Source organism: Peromyscus eremicus, chromosome X (genome assembly GCF_949786415.1).
Source record: "Peromyscus eremicus chromosome X, PerEre_H2_v1, whole genome shotgun sequence".
In the NCBI taxonomy this organism is placed as follows: Eukaryota; Metazoa; Chordata; class Mammalia; order Rodentia; family Cricetidae; genus Peromyscus; species Peromyscus eremicus.
The window spans coordinates 35,313,759-35,341,741 of record NC_081439.1 but is presented as its reverse complement, the minus strand read 5'-3'; the positions used below and the strand labels follow the sequence as shown (position 1 = coordinate 35,341,741).

Genomic DNA, 27,983 nt, shown 5'->3' with positions numbered 1-27,983 from the left:
GTTGTTTCCCTGATTTTTTTCTCTGCCCCTTTATCATTTGTATATAGGAGGGGTACTGACTTTTTTGAGTTAATTTTGTATCCAGAAACTTTGCTGAAGGTGCTTGTCAGCTGTAAGAGTTCCCTGGCAGAATTCTGGTGGTGCTTATGTATACTATCATATCATCTTCAAATAACAATACTTTGATTTCTTCCTTTCCAGTTTCTATCCCTTTGATTTCCTTTAGTTGTCTTATTGCTCTAGCTGAAAAATCAAGTACTATATTGAATTGATATGGAGAGAGTAGACAGCCTTGTCTTGTCCCTGATTTTAGTGGAATTGCTTTGAGTATCTGTCTATTTAATTTGATGTTGGCTATTGGCTTGCTGTATATTTCTTTTATTATATTTAGGTATGACCCTTGTATCTCTGATCTCTCTAAGACTTTTATCATGAAGGGGTGTTGGATTTTGTCAAAGGCTTTTTCAGCATCTAATGAGATGATCATGTTGTTTTTTCTCTTTCAGTTTGTTTATATAGTGGATTACATTGACAAAATTTTGCGTGTTGAACCATTACTGCATCTCTGGGATGAAGTCTACTTGATCATGGTGGATGATTTTTTTTTTTTTGATGGGTTCGTGGATTTGGTTTGCCAGTATATTATTGACTATTTTTGCATTAGTGTTCTTGAGGGAAATTGGTCTGTAATTCTGTTTCTTTGTTGAGTCTTTGTGTGCTTTGGGTATCAGAGTGACTGTGACCTCATAAAAAGAATTTGTCAGTGTTTATTCTGTTTATTTGTGGAATAATTTGAGGAGTATTGATATTAACTCTTATTTGAATGTCTGCTAAAACTCTGCACTAAAACCTTCTGGCCCTGGGCTTTTTTTGATTGTGAGACTTTTTAAATGACTGCTTCTATTTCTTAGGTGTTATAGGTCTATTTAAATTATTTATCTGATCCTGATTTAACTTTGGTAAGTGGTATCTATCCAGTTTGTCCTTTTCTTTTAGATTTTCCAGTTCTGTGGAATACTGGTTTTTGAAGTATGACATTATGATTCTTTGGATTTCCTCAGTGTCTGTTTTATGTCCCCTTTTTCATTTCTGATTTTGTTAATTTGGATATTCGCTTTCTGCCTTTTAGTTCATTTAGATAAGGATTAGTCTATCTTGTTGATTTTTCTCAGTGAACCAACTCTTTGTTTCATTGATTCTTTGTATTGTTCTCTTTGTTTCTATTTTATTCATTTCAGCCCTTAGTTTGATTACTTCCTGCCATCTACTCCTTTTGGGTGTGTCTGCTTCTTTTTGTTCTAGGGCTTTAAGTCACTAGGATGAGATCTCTCCAAATTCTTTATGAAGGCACTTAGTGCTATGAACTTTCCTCTGAGCATGGCTTTCTTTGTGTCCCAAAATTTGAATGTTATGCATTCATTTTCATTGAATTCTAGAAGTCTTTAATTTCTTTGTTTCTTCCTTGACCCAGTGATAATTCAGTAGAGAGTTGTTCAGTTTCTATTGTTTTGTAGGCTTTCTGTTTTCCTTGAAATCCAGCTTGAATGCATGGTGGTCTGATAAGGTGCAGGGTGTTATATCCTTCTAGGACTATCTGTATTGCTGGAATTATAGATAACTTTTGTTTAAGTTTAACTTTATCATGGAATATCTTGTTTGCTCCATCTGTAGTGATTGAAAGTTTTGCTGAGTGTAGTAGTCTGGCCTGGTGTCAGTGATCTCTGAGTCTGCAAGACATCAGTCCATGCCCTTCCGGATTTTAGAGTTTCCATTGAGAATGTGGGTGTAATTCTAATAGATTTGCCTTAATTTGTTACTAATCCTTTTTCCCTTGTAGCTTTTAATATTCTTTATTTGTTCTGTGTGTTTAATGTTTTGATTATTATGTGGCGTGGTGACTTACTTTTCTGATACAATCTATTTGGTGTTCTGTAAACTTCTTGTACCTTCTTTAGGTTAGGGAAAGTTTCTATGATTTTCTTAAATATGTTTTCTTGGGTTTTGAGTTGGTATTCTTCTCCTCCTTCTGTTCTTATTATTCTTAAGTTTGGTCTTTTCATAGTGTACCAGATTTCCTGGATGTTATGTGTTAAGATTTTTTTTAGATTTAACATTTTATTTGACAGATGAATCTATTTCTACTGTTATCTCCAACACCTGAGATTCTCTCTTCCATCTCTTGTATTCTGTTGGTGATGCCTGCATCTGGAGTTCCTGTTCTTTTACCCAGATTTTCCATTTCCAGAATTCCCTCAGTTTTTGCTTTATTCCTTCTGTTTCTGTTTTCAGGTCTTGAATAGTTTCTTTGACATGTTTGTTTTTTCTTGGCTTTCTTGGCATTTTTTAAGGGCTTTATTGATTTCCTCCATTTTTTTGCTCATCTTTTTCTTGATTTCTTTAAGGGAGTTTTTCATTTCCTCTTTAAGAACATCTATCATCTTCATAAAAATTTTTCAGGTCATTTTCCTGTGCTGCATCTGCATTAAAGTATTCATGTCTTAATGTTCTAGGATAGCTGGGCTCTGGTGGTGCTCTATTGCCCTGGCTGTTATTGTGTTCTTACACTGGCATTTAGGCATTTTGGTTTGGGATGATTTGGTCTAGGTCCTGATTTCTGAGTTTGTCTTTGTTGGGTAGGTGTTTTGTTCCTTGTTTTCTGTTTCCCTTTGGTCTTCTAGTCTTTGTTGTCTGATTTTCTGGGGTCAGTATGACCTCTGATCTAGTACGAAATCTCTGTCCAATTTGGGATCTGGCCTTCTGGAGGTTAGCTTGGCCTTTGGTTCAGCAAAGGGTCTGTGTTCTACTGACTGGTGTAGCCTACATCTGTCCTTGTGACTAGTGTGATCTCCACTTGAGCAGCAGGAGTTCCTCATGGGTAGGGCCTGGTCTTGTGGCTGACAATGAGGTTGGAGGAGCAGGTGTTAGAATGGGTCTTGGGGAACAAAATCTAGGGAGTGGGGCAGTTCAGCTGGCAGGCAGATCACTCACCTGTTCTTCTGACTGGTGTGGCCTGTACCTGAGCAGTGGAATTCTTCCAGGGTTGCAGCCAGGGCCCAGGAGTGGTGTGGGTGATCTTAATTTATTTTTAAACTGAAGATTGACCACAGAGCCTTACATATGCTGAGAATTAACACCATGCTATACCCTTAGCTTCTGTGTTTGAATTTGAAATTCCTAATGCAAGTCTATCTAGTCAGGAAAAGTCCCAAGGTAAGCCTTGCAGCCTGGACAATGCCCAATGTTTGGCCTGCACAGGTTCAAGCCAGACAGAGTCCCAGCATTGAGAGAGGAAAGTGGACATCCTGAACCAAGAAGATATTTGTATTTTACATTGCTTGCAAAGGAAAAATTAGTTTTCTGTAATGGAGTCTCATTGGGCATAGTAACCACACTTATGAGTAGGCCACATGCCCAGCAGTTGGTGGCCAACACAAATGAACTCAATAGTATTTTTGTAGACTTTTTGTCTCATTGCTTTGTTTGGGCATTTATTGTCTTACTAGTCTTTTGCTTGTATATTAATATGGTTTCCAATTTTGTGTTTTCATGGTATTTGCTGGAGTAGATGTGTTTCTTGTGCTTTTTCTTTGTTTTTTTTTAATTGTTTTTGTTGTTTATTTACCTAGTTGTTTTCTAAAGAGAAAGAAAGAAAACATGAAATTGGGTGTCTAGGGAGGATCTGGGAGGCATTGAGGGATGGCAAACCATATGAAAAAAATTATTTTCAATAAGAAAAACAATACAAAAAAAGAGATAATGTGACTTCATCCTATAAGTCATAGTTGCCATATTCTACTCTATTAAAAAAAACAACTAAAATTATTTGTATGTGTGTGTATGAGTGCATGAGCATGCATGTGTGCATACATGGTCTATGGGGTGTAGATTTGAAGGTTGTCACCTCCCACTGTGGATTCCAGGGATCAGAATTAGGTTGATAGGCTTGCTGGCAAGCACCTGATGAATATCTCATAAGCCCCCTAATTCTTTATCATTATGCAGAGTCTATTAGATTTCTAAACTACTTTTTAAAATACTGTCGAATGCTCAGTTCTCATTTCTTCTTCCCTGATACATAGAAGATAAAACTTATCTCTGATACTATTCTTTTTTCGAAATTGGTTAAATTTTTACTTCATGTAGTATCTTCTAATTAAGTAGATTTGGCAAGGAGATAAAGATTACTTGCCAACATCTAGAGTTCATAGTATTATATTACCTTGCTTCTTGGTAGAGGAAATACGTAAGAGATGTTTATGTGGAATGCTCCTGGTAATTTGATTAGTCTGGGATTAGAAGTTTGTGTCCTGATATATCACCTTTCAGTTACTTTGCTTTCTACTTTTATGAGTTAGCTACTTTTCTTAATGCTCATTTTCCATTTAGCTAGCATATGAGAAGATAGTTTCCTCTTCATGATATTTTGCTTTTTTTCCTGTTGAAAGTTCAAAATCTCTTATTCTTGATTATTTGATTTATGCTCAGAAAAACATATTTTAAAATGAATTACCATATGTATTGTGTTCGATCAAATTCTGATTCTTACTGAGTAGTACATTGAGCACAGGACACTGGTTTATGAGAGAAGGTTGATCCAGAAAATCATATTCACTTACATGGCAAACAGATGAAGAAGGAAAAAAATGTCTTGGAAAAAAGATGTTTCAGTAAAAGTCAGTTACTGTCTTATATTAATTGAGGGAGACATCTATGTTATTTTAGAAGATATGAATATGACCAGTGGCTAAAATGTTGAAATTCAGTGAAATGTATCTTGAAAAAGAATACCATAGTCAAACCAATACCAGACACATTCATTTTCAAGAGAATTATAAGGTATATATTAAATAGATTTTAAAGACCTTAAAAGTCACGCAGTAAAATATGTCTAAATCTGCTAATCCAAATTTTCCATAAACATTCAGAACTTGTCTTCTGAGGAACTGATATTATGGTGGTGATTCTCAGACTGTGGTAACTGGAGGATTGCCTGGAGTTCATTACAAATACAACTTTAAAAATGTATTGTGACAAGGAGGAAAGGCAGGGAGAGGGGGAGAGGGAAGGGAGAGTAGCTTGAAGTGATGTGATTTTAAAATTGCCATGTTTGCTTCAAGGAATCAATTATCTTGAAAAAGATAATCCATTTTGTCAATATGACTGCACCTGTTGAAGATAATTATATGACTAGGTTCAGTTTTGGAAAACTTTTCAGCCTTGCTATGTGACTATATTTTGAAGACTACATTTTATGAAATTCAAATACTGATCAAGTTGTGTCAGTTAAAATTTAGCATGTGAATTGAAATGAATCATGTATGTAAAATATAAACCAGGTCATGAAGACCTAGTGCAAAAAGAAGAAAATAAAATTCAATATAATAATAATAATAATAATAATAATAATAATAATAATAATAATTTAGTGTATGTATATGTATATACACATGTGCACAGTTGTCCATAGAGACCAGAAGAGGGTGTTGGAGGTTGGAGCCTCTGGGACTGGACTTACAGATAGTTGTGGGGTATTACGTGAGTGCTGGGGACTGAACTTTAATCCTCTACAAGAGCATCAAGTGCTCTTAACCACTGAACCATCTTTTCAACCCTTGTAGTATGCTTTTTGCCATGTTAGAAGTCTATAAAATAGAAAGTGTCTAACATTTTTACATTAACAGAAATTATGATGGCATTTATATACGAGGCAAGTAAGACACTTTCAGAAAAACAGAAAGTAGAACTTAAATGTTCTTGTATATAAAAGTAAATGCATCCCCCATAAGGGTAAGCATGGCTGTGATCTAATCTGTGTTTGCTTTTTCAAATTGAGTCATTCATTCATTCATTCATTCATTCATTCATTCATTCATTTATTGCAGTGCTGGGGATTGAATCCAGAGCCATAGACACACTAGGCAAGTGTACTACCATTGAACTGTATTCTCAACCAACTGTTTGTTTGTCTTTCAAGATCTACCCTCACTGTATAGCCCAGAGTGGTATTGCACTTGCTGTGACTCATTTATTCTACTGGGTTTCACAAGTGCATTTTAAATATTTTTTAAGATATTCATGGAAAAAAATTTCTTTAATGATGATGAAATGAGATTGAATGCCTTGAAGTATAGCTACACTATATTTAGAATGAAATTATTATTACTGTTTTTTGGGACTGTGGTGTAGATAAAATTATCTTTTATATTTCATTGATTTCAGAAAGTTCTTTGGAATATATCCCTTTTCTTTACAAACTTGAAAGATCTATAATGAGACTTTCACCATGTTAAGTCTTTTTTTAAGTAATGGTTCTCTAGGTTTATATTACTGGGTCAGTTGGACTTGTATTTATTTTTAGGTAGGCAGAGACTGGCTTTTGGTTTGGTTGCAGAATGCCTTGGGGTATCCACTTACAGTAATGAATATAAGTAGTGCTATCATTATTACTATTTTTAAACAACCAGGTGGTCAAGAATGTGCTAAAGTCTGAATATAACATGGTTAATTATGCTACTGTTCCTTCCCAGGGCCACAGTGACTAAAAGCACATATTCCTTTATGAAGAAGCTATCAAATACTTTTGTTTGAAGTTAAACATTATTTCACTCCTGGTTTACTAAAAGATGTTTATAATGTCTGTGTCTTCTGAGGAACATCTGGCAGCTTTCTTCTTATATATCGACTTCCCACATGAGTTTCTTATTGCTTTTTTATGCTTATTATTGTATCTCTTTTTAGTTTTCCTCACAGGAGAAAATGCCAACTCAGTATTAAAACGCTACCCAAGAGCCAATGGGCTTTTTGAAGAAATAAGACAGGGCAACATTGAGCGTGAGTGCAAAGAAGAAGTCTGCACATATGAAGAAGCCAGAGAGGCTTTTGAAAATCATGAAAAAACTGTAAGTATGCTGGCAACTTAAAACATGTTCACAGAATTGCCTACCTTTTGATGTATTTTTGAACTCTCTATTCCCAAAGTACATGTACTGCTTTCAACTAAAAGCTAAGTTACTGAAGTAATCTCCATGTAACATCTATTGAATAGTGTTGTGTATACGAGAGAACTAAATTTACTTCCCTCTGCATTTGTCTGTCTTTGAGGGCCATATTTCTACAGTGCTCTGCTTAGCTAGAAATTATTATAGTGGCAAGACATGCAGTTCACACAAGGTTTTGATCCAGAAAGTAGATGCTGTCTTTACTTTTCTGTGCCTAATGAGAGAGAGAGGAATGAGGAAAGTAAGGAACACTGTGAGTATTTCAATATTGTATTTCTCCTGGGCTAGGGCTATAGCTCAGTGGTAGGATGCTTCCCTTGCGTGCTTGAGATTCCTGGTTCCAAGTATCGTACCAGAGAAAATTTCTTTAGTTCTCTATGCTTTTGGTCTCTTCTTCCACATTTTACAAGACTGCTTTCCTTTCCTTTACTCTGACTGCAAGCTATTAAGAGAGCAGGGTTAGGAAAGCAAAAGCAAGGATGTTAATTATACAGGTCTGCCCTACAGTTGGGAATTCCAACACCAGAGGTAGCTGTTGTATAAAGATCCATGCCTTATGCACCAAGAAAATAATACTATATGCTAAATAAGTGGCATACAATGTGCTATAGGGACATCAAATAAGCTGCAGGAACAGTGAGTACATACATTTTTGGAAGAAGGAGGATTTGATATTTTGTTTGGTAAAGAAGGCTCCAGAGATAAGAGAAAGAAGGGCCCAAAGCAAAAGCAAAATCTGCTTATAAATTAACAAACTTGATCTTCATCAGCTTTGCTGATTTTACCTACAGTTATTGTCATATACAGAATGACATGATTTTTTTCATGGCTGTCCAATTGTCCAAACACCATTCAACAAGCAGCTCCTCTTCACCATAGCCATTTTAATTATCCTTAGGTATATATTTCCTTTAGTTATATTTATTTCTCCTGGTTTCCATATGTATTTCATTTATTTTTGGATTTTCTGTTCTAGTTTATCTTTCTCCTTTCAGAAGACATGTTGTGTGTGCTAATGTAAATTAAAGTAGTTCTACCTTGATAGGGTATTCTACAGTAGTTTGTGAACTCTTCTTACCTACCCAGGAGACAATGGGCTGCTTTTTTCATGTAAACTTTAGTATTAAATTGTCTAGCATAAGAAAAGTATTTTATCAGTATTTTTATTGGGATTTTTTTTCAGTTTGCACTCCTTCCCAAATAATCTGCTCTTGCCATGGTAAGTAGTAACTTCACCCATGTACTTGTTGCCTCTTTACAACAAAACCATTTGTTATGGTTTGAATACTAAGTGATCCCACAGGCTCATGTGTTGAAAGCTTGGTTTCTACCTCCTGGAAACTTTAGAAGGTAGGGCCTCAGTGGAAGAAATAGGCCACTGATGGTACACCTTTTAAGGATAGCTTCTTCCTGGCCCCTCCTGTCTCTCTGCTGCCTGACCACCATAAGGTGAATAACCTCCACTGCATGTTCCTTTTACCATGATATTCTGCCTTGCCTCAGACTCAAAGCAATGTATCCAACCATCCATGCACTGATACCTCCTAAACCATAAACAAAATTTAATCTCCTTCCTTCATACTGTTCCTTTCAAGTATTTGCCACAGCAACAGAGAATGTATGATTAATACATCACCACTACCATCTCAAGTGTATATTTATCCTTTCCACATAGGTAAAATTTTTTCATTTCTTCATCAGTTCTTTGAGAATTTTGTACAATCTAGTCTTATTTCCTACCTTCCCCACCTTTTCCAAGATCCATTTTCCCTTCCCTGCCCACTCAACTTTGTTTCCTCTTTATTATTTTGTAGGTCAGAGGACAGTTGAACAAGTCAGTACTCTTTTTACATCATGTGAGTTCTGTGGCTGGAGCTCAGGTCAACAAGCTTAGTGGCAAGTACCTTACTCACTTAGCCATCTCTGACATGTACATATTTTTTTTAAAATAGCAGGCTAGAATGACATTTTAAATTTTCTTCACTCTGAATAGTAGTTCATAGCTTTAGAAACAATACTCAACTTCTATATTTCTTTTGCATTGGCTTTGTTAGGTTTCCTTCTCTTCCACATATCCTATGTTGTGTTGTGAGTGTGGCATCTATGTGGTATGTTGTTGATGAGGAGGGATTGGGAATGGGGCTGGGGAATAGAAACATGACATCGAAGTTTTTGGTTTGAAGTGGGTTGAAATGAGAAATGTCTCCCACAGGTTCATGTATTTGAACACTTGTTCCTCATGGAACCCAGGGCCTTGCACATACTAGGCGTATTGTCTACCACAAACCATGTTTACCCCAGCCCATAATGTGTTAGCTTTTATGTTTCAGCTATTCCATTCTACTTGAAGGGATTTTATTTTTAAATATTTAAACTTGTCACAAATTGTATTCAAAATACAGCTCGTCGTCTTAAAAAGAGCTTAGCATCTCTAACCATTAATAACAGGTGCTTTTGCCATCATTCACAACTTTGCTATCTGCATTCTACCATATACTGTATTGCTTACTTACATTATCATATAAATTCTGTGCTCATTGCAATTTGATCCTTGATTGCCCTACCAACATCAACCCTGGGAGAAAAGACAACAGTTCCCTGAGTTACTGCATTCTATGTCAGTGATGAGGAGAACAGGCAAATTTGATCAGTGATCTGAAAACTAGTTTACCACTTATTGCTGAGAGAACCTCATTTTTAGAAGTGAAAAATATATCTAATTATCAATATAAATCATAACTAAGTTAGTGACTATTATTATTTTCTATCTCTTATTCCTGATATTGGTAATTTATATTCACTATCTGTTTCCTAATCATGCTGTCCAAAGAACTAATGCTCAGTCTGTCTATATGTCTGTCTGCCTATAAATATATCTGGTATATGGATCTCACTGTATGTATGTGTGTGCATGTCTCTCTGTGTGTGGTATATGTGTATGATATGTGTGCATGTGTGCAGAAAACAGAGGGAGATATTAAACAGCTTACTCTGCCACTCTCTGCCTTTATCCCTCGTGACAAGGGTCTCTTGCTTAATCTGGAGTTAGACTGGTAACCAGCAAACCCCAGTGGTCCTCATCTGTCCTCCGACTGGTTACAGTTCAAGAAGTTAGAATCTGTAGAAAAGCGGGATCAATTAAGCTTTTAAAACCATCCCACGCTATAAGTAGGAGTGCAGGGCTGAAGAATCTGGAATCTGATGCATGTAGGCCATTGTTGCAGCAAGACAACATTTTGAGAAAGTGAAGTTTGTCTTTTTAATTAAAAATTATTCATTGTATATGCATGGGCATTTGTCTGTGGATATGTCTGTGCTAATAGATGGTACTTCTCATATTAAAATAACCTCATTTTTACCTTGTTTGCTTACCTGCTTGCCAATCACTTTTGGAATAATTCTCACAGACACAACTCAAAGTGTACTTTACCAGTTTTATATCCTTTTCTCTAGCCAGTCAAATTGATAGCCATCAGTCATTGTGTTCAGTACAGGTGCAAAAATAATGTGGCTTGAATTACTGTGCTAACTGAGGGGTTGTAGAATAATAGGCATATTTCAAATGGGACAAGTCAATATGATTGTCCATGAATTGGTAGTAATGAATAAGAGATGGTACAATTATAGGTTCTGCAGTTTAACTGTTGTGAAGATGCTATCATTAACTTGGAAATGCTTGCAATGAGCACAACTAGGCTAGAGCACTGAAGAAAATACGTTATGCTATATAAAATTTGGTATTCCTATTCCACATAAAAGTAGATATGTCAGGGTTGAGTTGGGAACAATGAGCATGCACTCTCTTCCCATACGAGTCCAGGTGGATTGCCGGGTTTTTTAAATAGACATTTGAGAAACATATTTGTACAGATGGTTCTGATGTACCTAGAAAAGCTCTCCAGAAAGAAAACAGAATATTACAAGTACAGTCAGGTCACCTGCTCATTTAGAGGAGGCACCCAGAAGAACTGCTGTTCTCACCTTGACTTTGCACTGCTGTTCACTCTCAGTGTATCTGCCTGGTTTTGATTTTAGTATAATCTTTGGGTGTGTAGAGAAAAATTCACATATTATCTGTCTCTTGGCCATGTGTAGAAAAAAAATATTTCCTACTGCAAAGAACATTTTGGGGGGAACTAGTAGATAAATATTTTTAATATCCTTTGATTAACTATCTTCTGGCATACTTTATTCTCTACTTAGCCAGGTGAAATCAGTGTGTAAATTCTAAGATAGGCTTTGTGAAAAAAAAATAATCAAACCATGTAAGACAAAAATGACTGAATATTAATTCAAAGTTATAATGGTAGCTTGAGGTTATTATTCCCCAGCTAACTAATTGGTTTAAATATTAGATAAACTGTGAACATGTTTAGATACTTAGTAGCTTACACATTTTATGGCTGTACTTTATCAGTTTTTTAATAAGGTAATAGTCAAGGTGGGGCCAACAGCTCTTCTGGATACCTCCTTTAAATGTGCAAGTACCCTCAATGTTTTCTGTTTTCTTTCTAGTGAGATTATCCAGGCACAAGACATCAGTACCATGATGTTTCTCAAATGTCTATTTGAAAACCTGACAATCCACCTGGACTCTAAGAGGCCAAGAGAATGGCCTCTGTGGTCTCAAATATTTGAATGCTCGTTCTGTAGTTGGTAGAACTGTTTGGGAAGGATTAGGAAGTATGGTCTTGTTGGAAGAGGTATGTTACTGGAGATAGGCTTTGAAGTTTCAAAAGCCCATGCCACTCCCAGTTAGCTAACACCCCTCCCCTGTAGCCAGAAGTTTTTCTTGGATCCTGCCAAGCCCCTGCACTCCCGCAGCCAGCTTATAAAATAATCACTCAGAAGTTTATATTAATTATAACTGCTTGGCCATTAGCTCAGGCTTATTACTTATTAGCTCTTACACTTAAATTAACCCATAATTCTTATCTATGTTTAGCCACGTAGTGGCTTGGTACTGTTGTGCCCAGGTCACAAGACCCCCAAGTGAGACCACCACAGAGCCATTATCCCAGGCAAGCACACAGAGATTTTTATTTTAAAAAACAAAGAAGCTTGGTCTGCCATCCAACATCTGACACAATGGGTGGAGGAGAAGGGCCCCCAGCACTCACTTTAAGGGGTTTATATAGGAAAAGTTTACATGCAGTTTGGGATTGGACGAGGGGGCTAGGGGTGAGGTAAGCATAAGGTTACTAATTGCTAACAAGATTCAGGGTATCTATACAGACATAAATTTTTCTTCCCCATGTCTTGTTTTTGTTGATACATTCAGATTTATTGTTGCAGTCCTACACTCCTCTAAGGTCAACTTCTGGTCAGTTGAGTCCATTACTCCCCATATCTTGTTTTGCAAAGTCCAAGATACATAGATTTATTGTCCCAGCCTTAAGTTCAACTTCTGATCACTTCTAAAACTACTGGTCAGCAAATACCTTTGGAGGAGGGGAGGGGGAAGCATCTCTCAAGACAGCTACTGATTTTTCCCTTTCAGTACATTTTCTCAATTCTGTCTTGTCATCTTACTTCCTCTCTGGCTGGCTGGCAACTCCTGACTCTGTCCTTCTGCAGCATGAATCTTAAAAGGTCTTATTAATAAAAGCAAACCTGGAGCCAGGTATTGGGGTGAATGCTGGAAGATCAGAGAAACAGAACAAGAACAAGCCACAGCCACCTCACCTCGCCAATTCCTCAGCTGATCCTGTTTCCTCAGACTGGAAGCCTCTGAGTCCTCATCCAAATGGATCTCAGTTGAACTGCTGCTCAAAAGCCTAAAAGCTTAACCAGCCAAAAGCTTCTAGTTTCTCGTCCTCACGCCTTATATACCTTTCTGCTTCCTGCCATCACTTCCTTGGATTAAAGGCATGTGTCACCATGCTTGGCTGTTTCAGTATGGCTTTGAACTCACAGAGATCCAGATGGATCTCTGCCTTCGGAGTGCTGGGATTAAAGGCGTGTGCACCACCATTTTCTAGCCTCTATATCTAGTGGCTGTTCTGTTCTCTGACCCCAGATAAGTTTATTAGGGTGCACAATATTTTAGGGAACACAATATTACCACATCCTTCCTCTTCCCAGAATTCTCTTTGTCTGCTTGCCCCGCCTATACTTCCAGCCTGGCTACTGGCCAATCAACATTTTATTTATCAACCAATGAGAGCAACACATATTTTCAACATACAGAACATCCCACAACAGCCCCCCACATCTGCCTCATGATTGTGGGTCAGGATGTAAGCTCTAAGATACTGTTCCAAAGCCATGCCTGCTTGCCTGCTGCCATGCTCTCTGCTGTGATCATGGACTCACCCTCTGAAACTGTAAGCCCCCAATAAAATGTTTCTCCTATAAGTTGCTTTGGTTATGGTATCTTAGCACAGCAATAGAAAAGTAGCTAAGACAATACGTACAGTGATTCTCTTTTTTAAAAAATATTTTATTAAATTTTTTCCTTAACAGTTTAATGCATATATAAAGTAACTCTGATTACTACTATCACCCTCACTCTCTTATGTCCCTTCCATTCCTTTTACCTATCCCCTCCCTGCAAGTCTTTTTCTCACATTCTTGTCATTTTTCAAATTAGTATACAACGTGTTAAATATCATTATGACATTTTTGAGCAAAGTTAAGTTTTAGTGATTTGCCTTCCCCCCACCACATCCTCTGCTACTCTTAGCTCCCTTGTAGCTTCATGTCTCTTCCTCTTTTATATACTATACATCCTTTTGCTCACCCCTCATCTTTCCTCATTATCTATTATTACTTTGTCTTGGTCTTCTTTCTGTTTTCTTTTTCTGTTTTTTTGGGATTTTTGTTTGTTTGTTTTTTGTTCTTTTTTTTTTTTACTTTACTCCACAATTAGACCTCTTTATATGTATACATATACACATTATAGGGTTAGCATCTACATATAAGATATAGTATGCAGGTTTTGTTTTGTTGTTATTTCATTCTTTCTGAGTTTGCCTCATCTTGCTTAATATTGTACTTTCCAGGCCCATTTATTTTCCTGCACATTTCATGACTTCCTGTAAAGCTGAATACCATTTTTTATATGTATCACATTTTCATTATCCATTCGTCTGTTGATGGACATCTTGATTGGTTCAATAATTTTTGTTTTTGTTTTATCTCTATGTACTATGTGCATGTGGTGCTTGAGGAAGCAAGAAGAGGGTATGGAATACTCTAAACTGGAGTTAAAGATGTTTATAAGGCTGGGAATTAAACCTGAGTCCTATAGAAGAGCAGTCAGTTCTCTTAACTGCTGAGCCATCCCTCAAGCCGTGTTAATCAAGTTTCCATAAAGTATTCTTTCTCCTTTGCCACTCTTAGTCTAACTTGGTCTTTCTTTAGCTGTTTGTTTTGAAAACTTCTGTCTTAGGCTTTTCAATGCCATGACCAAAAAAACTGAGCAAAACAATTTCAAGGTGAAAAAAATTTTTTTGGCTTGCATATTTAGTTTATATTCAGTGGGCTTCACGTTTCTAGGACTAAGGTGAGGCAGAATGTCACAGTGGAAGGGCATGACAACTGTCTGCTTACATTATGGGAGGGGCCAGTGGATTAGGATCCAGGCCCTACTGAGGCTATATGGCTGCGTGGAGGGCAGAGAGAGGAGGAGCTGGGAGCGATGTAAATCTTTCAAAATTACACCACTAGTAGCATATTTCCCACAGCTGGGCCTGACCACCTACCTGCGTTTTACCACTTCCCAATAATGTCATTATATTTTGAATCAAACAAAGGATTAGGACAGAGCCCTCAGGATCCAACCAGTTCCTAGAAGCTGTCAACCAAGCCTCCAATACATGAGCCTCGGGATAATATTTTATATTCATATTTACATTCTCTCTCACCCTCCATATGAAAATGTCAATACATTGCTCCCTTGTACATATGAGGAAAAATAGTCATCTATTTGTATTTTAAAAACCTGTCAATTCAATGGATCCTTCTTGTTTCTGTGTTTTAGAGGAACAGTTTGCTATAGTAATCTTTATCTACAGATTGCTGGGTGAAAGTTTCACTTTAGCTACATGTCTTCAGTAGTCTTAGGTAAATTCTTTAAAATCTCTGCCTCTATTTTCCTCCTATGTAAAACAGAATAACAAAAATATTAATCCCTTTTCATTATGGAGATTGTGTATGTAAATCAGATAATTCACAGCACATTGCATTTCCTTTATTTTCCATCACCATGGCAGCCAATGTCATTTTACACTCACTTCTAGGTTTCTTTCTGGTACTTAGGCTTTAGGAAATGGAGTACACATCCATTATTTTACCACTGGAGGTCTCTCGTGTTACAACTAACAAGATCACTGCACATTTAAAAGGGAAAGTCCTTAGCTATTGCTTTGCTTGACAGGAAGATAGATTGCCACCTTTGCTCTTCCTAAGTTGAAAAAGAGCAAAAAGTTGCAATGCTAACCCTGGTCATCTGAACTTAAAACAGATGGGAATGGATGGTCAGGTTGGGAAGTAAATGAGCAAAAGGGACATTAGAGCCACTAATATCATCATAAATAAAAGTAATAGTTCACCATGAGCTTTAGCATAGAGGTTTTCTAGCTATTCTATACGTACAACTTACCTAAAGAATTTTAGAAATATCATCCTGTAGGTCCCTATCAGACTGAATGCCTTAACCTCTGGGAGACATCTTGGTTGGCAAGTGTTGAAAGCCAGCTTTGCATATAATGATTCAGAGAGTGGTCTGTGACCTAGCATCAACTATTTGGCCTCACAGTTTGTTTGTAAGGCAAACTCTCAAGCCCCATCTTCCTGAATTAGAATCTACACCTTAACAAATCACTTTTGTGAAGTACTCTTTAGCACCCTGATTGTCAAACATGATATACCTTGAGGTAGCTTAGGATGCTGAAAAATAAGAGTGCTTAAATCACTTATGTAGTCAGGGCCTCTTGCAAATACTGGACCAAACACTGAAAATGTATTATACTTCAATAACAATTGAATTAGCAACTAGAAAATTTCTGCTTTCCATTTATGTTTTATACATACATATAAACACTAAACATGCACACTTTTAATCATTTTATTATAAACAGTTATTAACTGTCATGTGGGTGCTGGAAGCCTAACGTGAGTCCTCTGCAAGAGCAGCAAGTGCTCTTAACCACCGAGCCATCTTTTTAGCCCCTTACTGATACTATTTTATAGTAAGTTATAACAGTATCTAAATTTACCTGGTGCTGACAAATAATTCTCAGTGTACAACTGTTTTATCACTATGATGTGCGCAGATGATTTCTATAGTGTAGGTATTATCTGACAGAAAGAAAAACAATGTACTACATACATTTAGCCTAAGATGATACTGTTGAATTTCATTCTCTAGTCCTTAGAAGTATGGTAGACACGTGGCTACTTACCTGTGTGAGTTACTTTTCCATGGAAATGACAAAAAATACCAGATAAAAATTATTTAAAAGAGGAAAATTCATTTTGGCGTATGGTTTCAGATTTCAGTTTGTCAGGGAAAGAAATACCTGGTAGAAGAGCTCAGTGTAAGCTTTATAGTGGAGGCTTTTCACAACACAACATACCAGGTAAAGGGACTTGGTATAAGTTTCAAAGGCCCATTCCGAATGACCCACTTCCTGAAATGTTCCACAATCTTTCAGACATACCATTGGCTGGTATAATAGTTACTGTCTTATCACTGCAACCTAACAAGCTTGGCATAGTGGTACACACCTTTAATCATAGCACTCAGGAGTCAGAGGTAGGCGGATCTCTGAGTTTAAGGCCTACAGAGATCTACAGAGTGAGTTACAGGGTAGCCAGAGCAACATACTGAGACCCTGTCTCTTAAAACAAAAACAATAACAACAACAAAATAAAGTTACAAGAAAAAAGTTAAGAAAGGGTTTGTTTTGTCTCACAGTTTGATGATAAAGCATGGTGGTGGTGGTGGAGGTGGTGGTGGTAGTGGTGGTAGTGGTGGAAGCATGAAGTATCTGAATACATTGCCTCCACAGTCAGGAAGCAGAGAGATGAATGCTTAACCTGAGTCTGTCCTTTTCTCTTTTTATTCAGTCCCAGACCCCAGCCCATGAAATGATACCATCCACATCCAGGGTGGTTCTTTGCACCCCAGTGAAATCTCTCTAGAAGAGGCCTTACAGATACACCCAAAGGTTGTGTCTCCTAGGTGATTATAAATCCAGTCAAGTCAGTAATTGAAATTGACTACCATGGAGCCTAGAGAGTTGGCTCAGTGGTTAAGAGCTCTTGTTTCCCTTGCAGAGGACCTGGGTTTGGTTCCCAGCACTCATATCGTGGTTCACAACCTTTATAACTCCATTTCCAGTAGATCGAATGCCCTCTTTGGCCTTTGTGGGCAACAGGCATGCATGTGGTACATATACATGCATGTAGGCAAAGAACTCATACACATAATATTAAATAAATTAATTAATAAATAATAAATCTTTTTAGCTAATTACTGCAACTCTACCAAATGTTAACTTGGTTGCTAAACATATCACTTTAAAGTATAACATTCCACCCCTAACTCTCAAAGGCATATGGCTAGCTTATAATACCAAATTCCAATTTCAGAAGTTCCCATTGCCTTCACAGTTTAAAGATTGTTGAAAAGTTCCACTCAGCAGATTAAACATAGTCCAAGACAGTCTCTGAATCTGGGAAAATATATCCCTAGGTTTTAGAGCAGAGAACCCTTCAAGTAATGTTCTGTCTCTGGCGCTCTCTCCAAGTAAATTTGCATTATTAAGATGGGTCACTGTATCCCTGGCTGGCCTAGAACTCAGTATGTAGACCAGGCCTGGCCTTGAACTTACAGAGATCCACCTGCCTCTACCTCCCATGTGCTGGAATCAAAGACATGTGCCAATACACCTGACTGGATTTGCATTTTATAAACAGTCAGTTCTTATGGATGGGGTCTCTCCTTCAGGGTACCTTTCCTATTGTTCCAGTGCTGAGCAGTAGGGTTTCTCTTTAGCTGCTTTCTGCACACCCTATGATTGCAACTTGGTTCTAAGTTCCCATAACTTGTTCATACTCTGATTTGTTCCTTTCTTCCCCAAAGCATGTATTTTGCTGTTCTCTCTTTCACTGGAAATCTGAATAAGAGCAATTAGCAGTAACTATGTCACAGCTTGAATGTTAGATTATCTCCCAAAATTTCTTCCACTAAATAACCTCCATTACTTTTACGTTCAGCCTCACACAAATTTTCAGGACACTGGTAAAATGCTACATGACTCTGCCAGAGTGTAGTACAAGTAGCCAGAATCTAACTTCTCAGTGGCATCCTTGTTCCACTCTGAAACCTGTGTACTGGGCCTCCCCTGTCCTTATTATTATTTTATTTTGGTGTATGATTTTATAGATTTCAGCTTCATGGCCCACTAATCTCTGCTTATAGCATGGTAAGGTTTGTCTATCTAGCCCACAACTGCAAACTCTTCTACATTCTTGCCATAATTTTTTTCCCATAAACTATCATATGGTCAGATTTATGACAGGAGTTGGCCTAATTCTTGGTACCATTTTTCTGTGTTAGTTACTGTCTTGGTGCTGCTATTAAATACCTGACAAAAAACTACTTGGGGAAGAAATGGTTTATTTTACCTTAAAATTTGTATGGGGAAGGCATGGTGGCCACAGTATTCTATCTGTGGTGGCAGGATCACTAGGAAGCTGGTCTTATTGCATAGCCAGGAAACAGGGAAAGATATTCAATGCTGGTTGGTACTCAATTGACTTCCTCTTTTTTTCTTTTTTCTTTAGTCTAGTACCCTAGCTTTCCATATTCAGGGTAGGCCTTTCTTCCATTAAAAAAAAAAAAACCTCCCTGAAAATACCTTCCTGAAAATGTGTCCTAGGTGATTCTAAATCTAACCAGCTTGACTAAAGGTCTAAAAGGTCTAAATCATAACAGTTAAGAAACAGACATTTAAAGTATTAGCCATTAGGAAATAGTTCAGATTTAAACTGTGACATTATCAAATAGCCATTTTATTCCTTCCTTGTTAAATCAACAGTGATTTGGAGACAGTGACAGTATGTCCAGTTTCAAGCAATAAATCACAATCCATCTACATCAGATATAAGAAACATGTCCCTTCAAGATACTTGCTTTTATTCATTTGTCCTGCTTGTAAGGGGACTCCGCATGAAGAAAACATTCTTAACTACTGAGCCATCTCTCCACCCCCTTACATGTGCTTCTTTTTCAAGAAAGAATTGTAGTAAATACTTTTAAGCTATCCTCAGCAGTTCAAACGAACTGGGAAATCACCCACTTCTCTGCCTTCCCAGATGGGTTCTGAGCTAAATAATCAAAGAAGGTAAAACATGAACAGTTATGGGGCTGGCACCAATGTTAGGCAGTTGAATTGACTGTAACCTCATCTGCATGGATTGCAACATGATCTCTAGTCTCCACATATGACATGCATTCACACATATACATAAATATTTTTTAATCTTAAAAAACGTAAGCAGTTCTACTCTTTCCAATTATTTGTAGAGCTGTTAAGGCCTGCTTGAATCACTCAGATCCTATTCATAAGTGGCAGTGAGGAAATTTAAATAGAAAATCACATATTTAAAGAGAGTCAAATATTCTTTCAAAGAATCGTTATCCTATTGAATTCTCCTCTGTAATTTCCCTTCCATAATAAGATGCTTCCCCCATGGTCCTCTTCTCTTTGGAATGATTTTCCAACCTCTCTGATAGCTTTAGAATATATTTGCCTTTTGAATAATTTTAGCCTGCTCTAAAATTATGAATTTCCCTGACTAGGGTTGTAGTTCATTGGTATAGTACTTGTCTAGTATGTGCAAGGCCCTGAGTTCAGTCTCCAGCAATGCAAAACAAAACAAACAGAAAAATATAAATTACCTTTAGTAATTCTTTCTTTCTCTGAACTGGACTCAAGGACAAAATAATTCCACATCCCAGAAAATAATTTGCCGGTACCTTTATATTTATATCATCGTTGCATTAATTGAGAATATTTTATCTGTAAAATATGTTGGCTGACTCTTAATTATACAATAAATATAAAAGAAACATTTAATTTTCCAACAGATGGCCAAATTGGTTTATGTTATGTCATGTTAACACAGACTGCTTCTTAGTTTGCTCTGGTTCCAGGCCTCCTAGTTGAAATTCCAGCTCAAATTTACAAATTAAAAGTTTAATACTATGTATCCACTGTGGGCCTCCCTTTCCTCACTTGCAAGATAGGTATGATAAACAATACAACAATACACTATTGATTGTATGGAAAAACTCTTACTATATATAAAATAAAAAAAATAGGTTTAACAAATCTGCTTTTGCCTAAAAGTTTCTTTTCTTTTTTCAAAATAAAAGTTTGTTTTTCTTTAACTTTTCTAAATCAAACAAGAGTATTAGTCATTGGATTTTAAGCTCCCATCATATTGAAGAAACAAGAAATTGAATTATGCAAGCTGTATATGTAAAAATGACTCATTTTCCTTCTCTTTTCTTTCTTGCTTAACTTTTAGTCATGTATATTTTAAGTGCGCGGATTTTTTTTTCCTACATGAATATCTAATGTGCTCATGGAGACCAGAAAAGGGAATTGAATCTACTGGAACTGGAGTTACCAATGGTTGTGAGCCACCATATGGATGTGAGCCACCATATGGCTGCTGAGAAATGAACCCAGGTCTGCTGCAAGAGTACCGAATGCTCTTAACCATTGAGCTAGCTCTCCAAATCATTTTCATATTTTAGAAACATATTTTATTGTTTTTTCTTTTTTTTTCTTTTTTTTTTTTTTCCAGAGCTGAGGACTGAACCCAGGGCCTTGCGCTTGCTAGGCAAGCGCTCTACCACTGAGCTAAATCCCCAACCCCACATTTTATTGTTTTTATCTAAGGTGACAGGTAATTTCTCAAAATCATATTTACACATTTATATTCATTGATAAAGCAGAAACAGGATGTGATAATCTAAGGGACTAGGAAGATGATAAAAATTTCACATGAAGATATAAGAAAACTTACTCTGAACAGACTCAAAGTATTTTTGCATGATAGATACCAAAATATTAATAATGTTTAATGTCTTTGTGATAAAATTGCAAGTAATTTGTTTCTCTTTTAGCTGTTTAGTTTAAAATCTGTATTGTAAATGTCATTTTATGTAATGAAAATTAGTAGTTGTAAAATTGACCAATTATACCAAAAGTATACAATATTAAAAGCTGCAGCTCTTCATTACCTTTGTCAGCCATGCAACCATAAGAGACCTGAAACTTCAGTGTACTTATCTATAAGCTATGATACTTGGTAGTTAAGTTTATTAAATACAACAAATTAATGATGTTTTCAAATGATAATCAGTTTCTTTGGGAATAACTCCATTCTAATGAGAGGCTTCTATATTTGTTATTTGATGGAATGTAAAATAAGGCTTTGTCACTTGAACCAGCACATCTGATTCTGGGTTTTTGTCAATATGAGAACACAGGAATTTGTTCATACTCACCATGTTTTGACCATACTGATTTTTTTCCTATTTATTTTGTTTTGTATTTTCAGAAAGAGTTTTGGAGCACCTACACAAAAGCACAACAAGGAGAGACCAACAGAGGAAGTGACTGGTTTCAATTTTATCTTACTTTTCCATTAATCTTTGGCCTCTTCATTATTCTCCTTGTGATCTTCTTAATCTGGAGATGCTTTCTAAGAAACAAAACTCGGAGACAAACAGTAACTGAAAGCCACATTCCTTTTCCTCAACATCTTAACATTATTACTCCACCTCCTCCACCAGATGAAGTCTTCGATAACAGTGGATTGTCTCCAGGCTTTTTGGAATACGTTGTTGGGCGCTCAGATTCTGTCTCCACTCGCCTTTCCAACTGTGATCCCCCACCGACCTATGAGGAAGCCACTGGCCAGATGAACTTGAGAAGAAGTGAAACAGAACCTCATTTAGACCCACCACCAGAATATGAAGACATAATTAACTCCAGCTCAGCTAGTGCCATTGCTATGGTGCCTGTGGTCACCACCATCAAATGAAGCTGCAAACCTCTTTTTACTCTAATCATTTCTAAAATACTAATGGAAGAAATTTCTAGCACTTTACCACTACATAAATGTGCATTGACTTATCTTATTAGACTCTTACAGCATACCACTTCACATTTACTGGTTGATTTATCTTTAGTTTTGTTTCTTATTATAAAAGTATTATCCACATTCATTTTTACAAGAGGAAACATGAAGGAAAGACATGCCAGTGAAGGTCTTTATGTGCTGTGATAACATACACTTGTCTGTACAAATATGTATATGTATGTATGTGTATATACATATATATGCATATAGCGACATGTGCATCATCCAGTATGTGTATAACTCTTGTAAAATTAACTAACTTCCACCATACCACCCATAAAGACAGCATTACTCCCCAAAATTGAAAAGGACAGGGTGGGCACCAACAGTTTATGTGATACTCAGCAACATGCAATGTTTTCTAACTATTATAGACATCGGTTAACCTCCCATTTCTTTCTTCAAAGGAAAAAATATACATGGATTCATTCTCAGTTTTAGAAACATCTCACAGAGAGAGACAGACTGATTGTAGAGTATAACAAGGAAATCATTAGTCATTAGCAGCATTTAGCTCATTTTGTACTAGGGTTTTTCTTCTTGGCTAAGTACCACTCACTGTCCCGTTAAAAGCATCTTTGAGTGTTACATGCTAGTCATATTAATATCTTGTTTGTAGGAATTTCTAGGTAATGGAATAATGTATGTGTTAGTGACAGGGAGTAGATTCTGACTACCCCTTTGCTCATTGTGTTGGGTAATATTTTTTCTTTTACACTAATTTGTATTTTCTCATTGCTATCATATACTCTTCATGTGCTCAAGAGTTTAGCTAAAACCAATTTTTTGATATATTTTCTTAATGTTTTATACAGGCTGAAATCTTACTCTAAAAATTATTAGTACACAATTTTCCATTCAGTTATAAGCTGTGATTTTTGAATTGATCCTGTGTTGATGGAAGGTGATTACACAGTATCTGCTATAGTTGGTGCACACTAAATCTAGTTTAGTCCCACATGGATCTCATTAGTGTTGCTGTTTTGTTTTATACTCATCTTTTTTTTTTTTAGCTGCAGTAGTTTTATTTCTTTCCTTTTGAGTAGAGGGAGCAGGTTGTGAATGAACTGCCAAAATAAACTATTTCAGAAGAATAAAAACAGTCAAATGAAACGGTATATGTACAAGTAATTTGTGCAATGTGAAGAACTATTCAACTATTAAGACGCTAATATTAATATTGTGCTCCAAGGGGACATTTCAGTGTTTCCCTAGAATTGATCAGAGCTTTCACATATTGAGAAATAGAGCAGTCTTCTCCATAAATAGCTAATATTTTCCTAATCTGAATGTACAGGATATTATTTACCTTCTGACATAATCTGGACTGTACAAAAGCTGTGCCAATTTAAGTACAATTGCCAATGCAGCATAGGATGAATAAATGCTGGAAATTACACCAAAGTACATGAATTAGTTTTAGGTCTGATAGATGAAAAATATTATATCTTGATAATGGTCTTAGCACAAAAATATTGCTTTGAATTTTTTCTGACTATATAATCTTTCCTTTCTAATTAAATCTGAAGTTAGAGATGTTTGATTCAGTGTGGACGAGGAGATATGTGTTGTTTATAACTGAAAATTTAGGCTATTTTGTGGGGATATTTGTGTCTGTGTGTGTGTGTGTGTGTGTGTGTGTGTGTGTGTGTGTGTGTGTATGAGACACTAATATTAGGCTTTAGATGAGACCAATAATTTTCAAATTGTGGCCCACAGACCCTGGGAGTTCCTGACAGCCTTCCAGGGGATCTGTGTAATCAAAATATTTTCATCCTATCTGAAGACGTTATTTCTCTCTTTATTCGAATTCTCTCAAAACAGAGTTGAACAATGGAAAACAATACAGTCTTTCCACACATCTTTTTAAAAAAGAAAATATAACTATTTTTCATAAAAATGTATTCATTCTTATTGACTTTTTTTAAATTTTTAGGTGAGCTAGTCTTTTAATTTTTTCAGTTCATTTCTAACATGCTAAATAGTTATAGATATAAAACTAAAAATAAAGTTCTTTGGAATCTAGAGTTCCCCAAGAAAGTAAAGGGTGATCCAAAAACCAAAATTTTAAGATCAACAGGATTAGACAAAAAAAATAGGACATCCTGTCACTAAGTTAGGTTTTTGTTTTTGTAATGTGATTTCACATTTTGAATTCTGAATATTGGATTTAATACTTCCTGCACTGAAGTATAAGAATAAGTGATGATTCTTGGAACAGAAGCCAAATGTTTAAATTGATCTACTGATCAATTTAATGACAGCTATTTAGATTGTTGGTCAGAGAATATACTACTTCATAGTAAATAATAGCTGCACTAACCAAAAATTTCATGGCAGCTTTTCCATGATAATGAGAGAATAATCAAATTACTGTCTTCATGAAATTTTATTTTACATTTTTTGTTGTGTTTGAGTACAGTTTAGGTTTCATACTTTGAAAATCTCCTTTCCTGTCCCTTCTGGTTTTGTAAAGTGTGAGTTTCATAACATTTATTATAATTAAGGGGCTTATCTGGAATAATATATATTTTTATGCTTTGCCTTTCCTACTTGATTGATACTGCATTTGCCTTTGATCATTTTTAATGAAGATTTATTTTTGCAGAATATAATTAATACCTTTCTAAGCAGTAAGTAAATGGAATTAAATGGTTTATATTTAAATAGAAGGATCTGCTCATGGTTCCTTGAGTAGAATGATTTTCAAGCCTCAACCTGCAGTGCTTGTGCCTGGAATCCTTGAACTGGCAATTTATGCTTCTCTGCTCTAAATGTCATAGTAAATTCTGTATGTTCTAAATAAATGAAATGATTGCTTCTTTTCCTGTTGACCAAGCAAAATGCAGATGTTGTATTTGTTAATTGCTAATGAAAACTTCAAGACTGATTGATCTGATCCAATAACTACAGAGGTAGTTTTAACTTAGTTCTATGTAAATAGCACGTATTTTATGACAATACTTCACATTTTCAAATGCTTGGTTTACATTAAATTATGATATTTAACTTTTTATGTTTATACTAGATACGATTTTCTTATGTTTCTGTGTTTTTAGTATGCTAAATAAAGCTATTTGTAAACCCAAGGGATTATTTTTTCTGTCTTATATTAATCATGTGATTAGGTGGTAAAAATATTGCATATACTATTATAAATTACATTTTAATTAGGTAAAATTATTATATTTTTCTTATGAATTTGCATAATATCACTGTAGAGAAATCAGGAATAACCTAGAGAACACCCCAGAGTTTTCTCAGTATTAAAAACTTTCTAAACAACCAAAAGAAATGGAAACACCTGCTTCATGTGAATGGAATGAGATCCTTGCTATTATGTACTTTGTCAATCCATTGGAATAGAGAATGATGTCTACAGATATCAAAATGTTGGCTTTTTCCTGCTTAAAATAAGTTGCTTTTGACATTTACCATGAGAAAAAAAAATAACACATTATTAAAATGTTATGACCACATGACATTTCCCCAAGTGTAGCTAACTTAAGATAGCAAAGACTGATACCAATAGTGTAAAGGAAGCATTGTAGATATGATTTGAATTTTCTGCTATAAAATTTTAAGTTATTTATATTTGGGGTGAAATTTTAAATATTAATTCTAAGTATATATTTCATTTCTGGAAAAAATCTTTCAGCTTGATTATGGCAACCATGAATCATGTTTTGATACTTTGATACCCGAGAAGACTTCCTCTTATCCATAACACTGGGCTCTCGCTCTACACACACACACACACACACACACACACACACACACACACACACACACATTCACTCACTAACTTACTGGTCACTTGAGCACATCTAAGAACTCCTCTTAGACTTTCATCTGCAGGTTAGCTTTGGGATTGGTATCTTGTGGATTTGGTTTCTGACAATCCTTGCTATTCACCCTTTCTCCTTTTGCTTCTCAGCCTCAACAATTTCAAAATAGTCCTTTTTTTAGCTTCCGTAGACCTGTTTTTTGCCTGCTCCTTTACTACTATCCTGACACCATCCACCAGCTTTTCTCTGACACACATACACACACACACACACACACACACACACAATTTTAACTTGGTTTTCTGTTTTATAAATAATATACATGCTGTCAATATTTTATTTAAAAATATACTTTGATGTGCCAACGTAACTGCTCTAGCTTTTTGTGTACCATAGTACTTAATAGCTTCAATTTAGTACCTATGATATTAGCACAGTTTATCACATTTTACCAAAGAGAGATACTACTATACTACTTTTGCATACCCCAACATTTTTGTAAATAAATCTTGTTTCCCCCCCCCCCCAGCTGAGGACCAAACCCAGGGACCCTGAGCTAAATCCCCAACCCCTAAAGCTAGGTTCTTAAGGGGGAATAGTTAACAATCACACTACTCTTAAGTCTATCATAAAATTGTATTTTCTTTGAGCGTTTTTACATCCCTAATGCTGTTTTCAGGCAAGAGATGTATTTAATCAATTTAATTTATCCAAATTCATGAAGTGTTTAAAAGCAAGGGCCTCATTTTGTTATGCTATCAGTTCATCAAATTCATCAGTTTTTCAGCTAATGTTCTTAATGTTTATATTTTAGCTGTAATTATTATGGTTGTTTGGTTGCTTGTGTTTGTGCTGGGGATAGAACCGTGTGGACCTTATACATGCTCTACTACTAAGTTAGACATGATAAATAAACTTCCACAAATGTCAAGAGAGAGTAAACAGCTATTAGGGAGGAAGTACTAGATTGCAGAGCAGATGAAACCCAAAAGCTATGGACTATGAAGACTAAAAGCAGAAAGCCAACTTGAGCAGTAGATGTAGCACACAAAATACAGCCCTGCTTGAACTGGTTGAACAGTGAAAAACCACATCTAGGAGTGGGGCTGGGTGAGCATTCTCATCATTGCCCCAGAGTGGCTGGGTTATACAGAGATAAATTAAGTAATGCCTTTCTTGCATGTCACTTTACCCAACACTGGTGGGTTCTGAGACATTTTTCATTAGGCAGTGTGATGTCTAATCCTGGTTATCAACTTGACTACATCTGGAATCAACTTAAACTAAAGCAGGTGGGCACACCTCTGAAGAATTTTTCTTGATAGATCATTTGAGGTCAGAAGACCCACCCTAATTCTGGGCTACAACTTGTGGTGGCAGCCTACATTAAAAGGACATAGAAAAAGGAAGCTTTTTGACTGCTTACTGTCTCTCTGCCAAGTTCATCTATCCTTCTGCTGAAGCATTACTTCGCTGGTATTAGAACCTACTTCTTCAGGATTCCAACAAAGATTGAAGACTAGCTATGACATTCAGCCTCATGGACTGAAAGACTACTTGATGATTCTTGGAACAGAAGCCAAATGTTTAAATTGATCTACTGATCAATTTAATGACAGCTATTTAGATTGTTGGTCAGAGAATACACTACTTCATAGAAAATAATAGCTGCACTAACCAAACATTTCATGGCAGCTTTTCCATTCTGTTAGGAGACAGCCATTGTTGGACAAGTGAGACCACTGCCCAAAAGACACTCTAGTAAATCCCCTTTATATATTCAGTCTATCAACACTGCTTCTCTAGAGAACTCTAGCTAACCTAACACATACAGGTTGACCTGGAACTTACTTATAGTTGAAGATTACCATGAATTCCTGCCACTACCTCTCACATCCTGGGACTGCATGTACAGCTATGCCCATTTTTCACCACTGTTAGACTAACTGAATAAATTGAAACAAATAACGGAATATGTCTGTTGCATGAGTACTTAGAATAGAAGATTCCCCTCCAGAAATCCTGA

At 36.2% G+C, this 27,983-nt stretch overlaps 1 protein-coding gene across 2 annotated transcripts in view; it reads left to right on the top strand.

The window, feature by feature from the left end:
* The window catches only part of Prrg1 (proline rich and Gla domain 1), a 110,670-nt gene extending 85,412 nt beyond the window's left edge, over positions 1–25,258 (top strand). For both annotated transcript variants that reach the window (XM_059250635.1, XM_059250636.1), the window contains exons 3-4: positions 6,739–6,899; positions 21,585–25,258. In XM_059250635.1, the coding sequence (XP_059106618.1) occupies positions 6,739–6,899; positions 21,585–22,070 (647 nt within the window). In that variant the 3' untranslated portion in view covers positions 22,071–25,258. The remainder of the gene's footprint in view (positions 1–6,738; positions 6,900–21,584) is intronic.
* Positions 25,259–27,983: the final 2,725 nt, after the last annotated feature.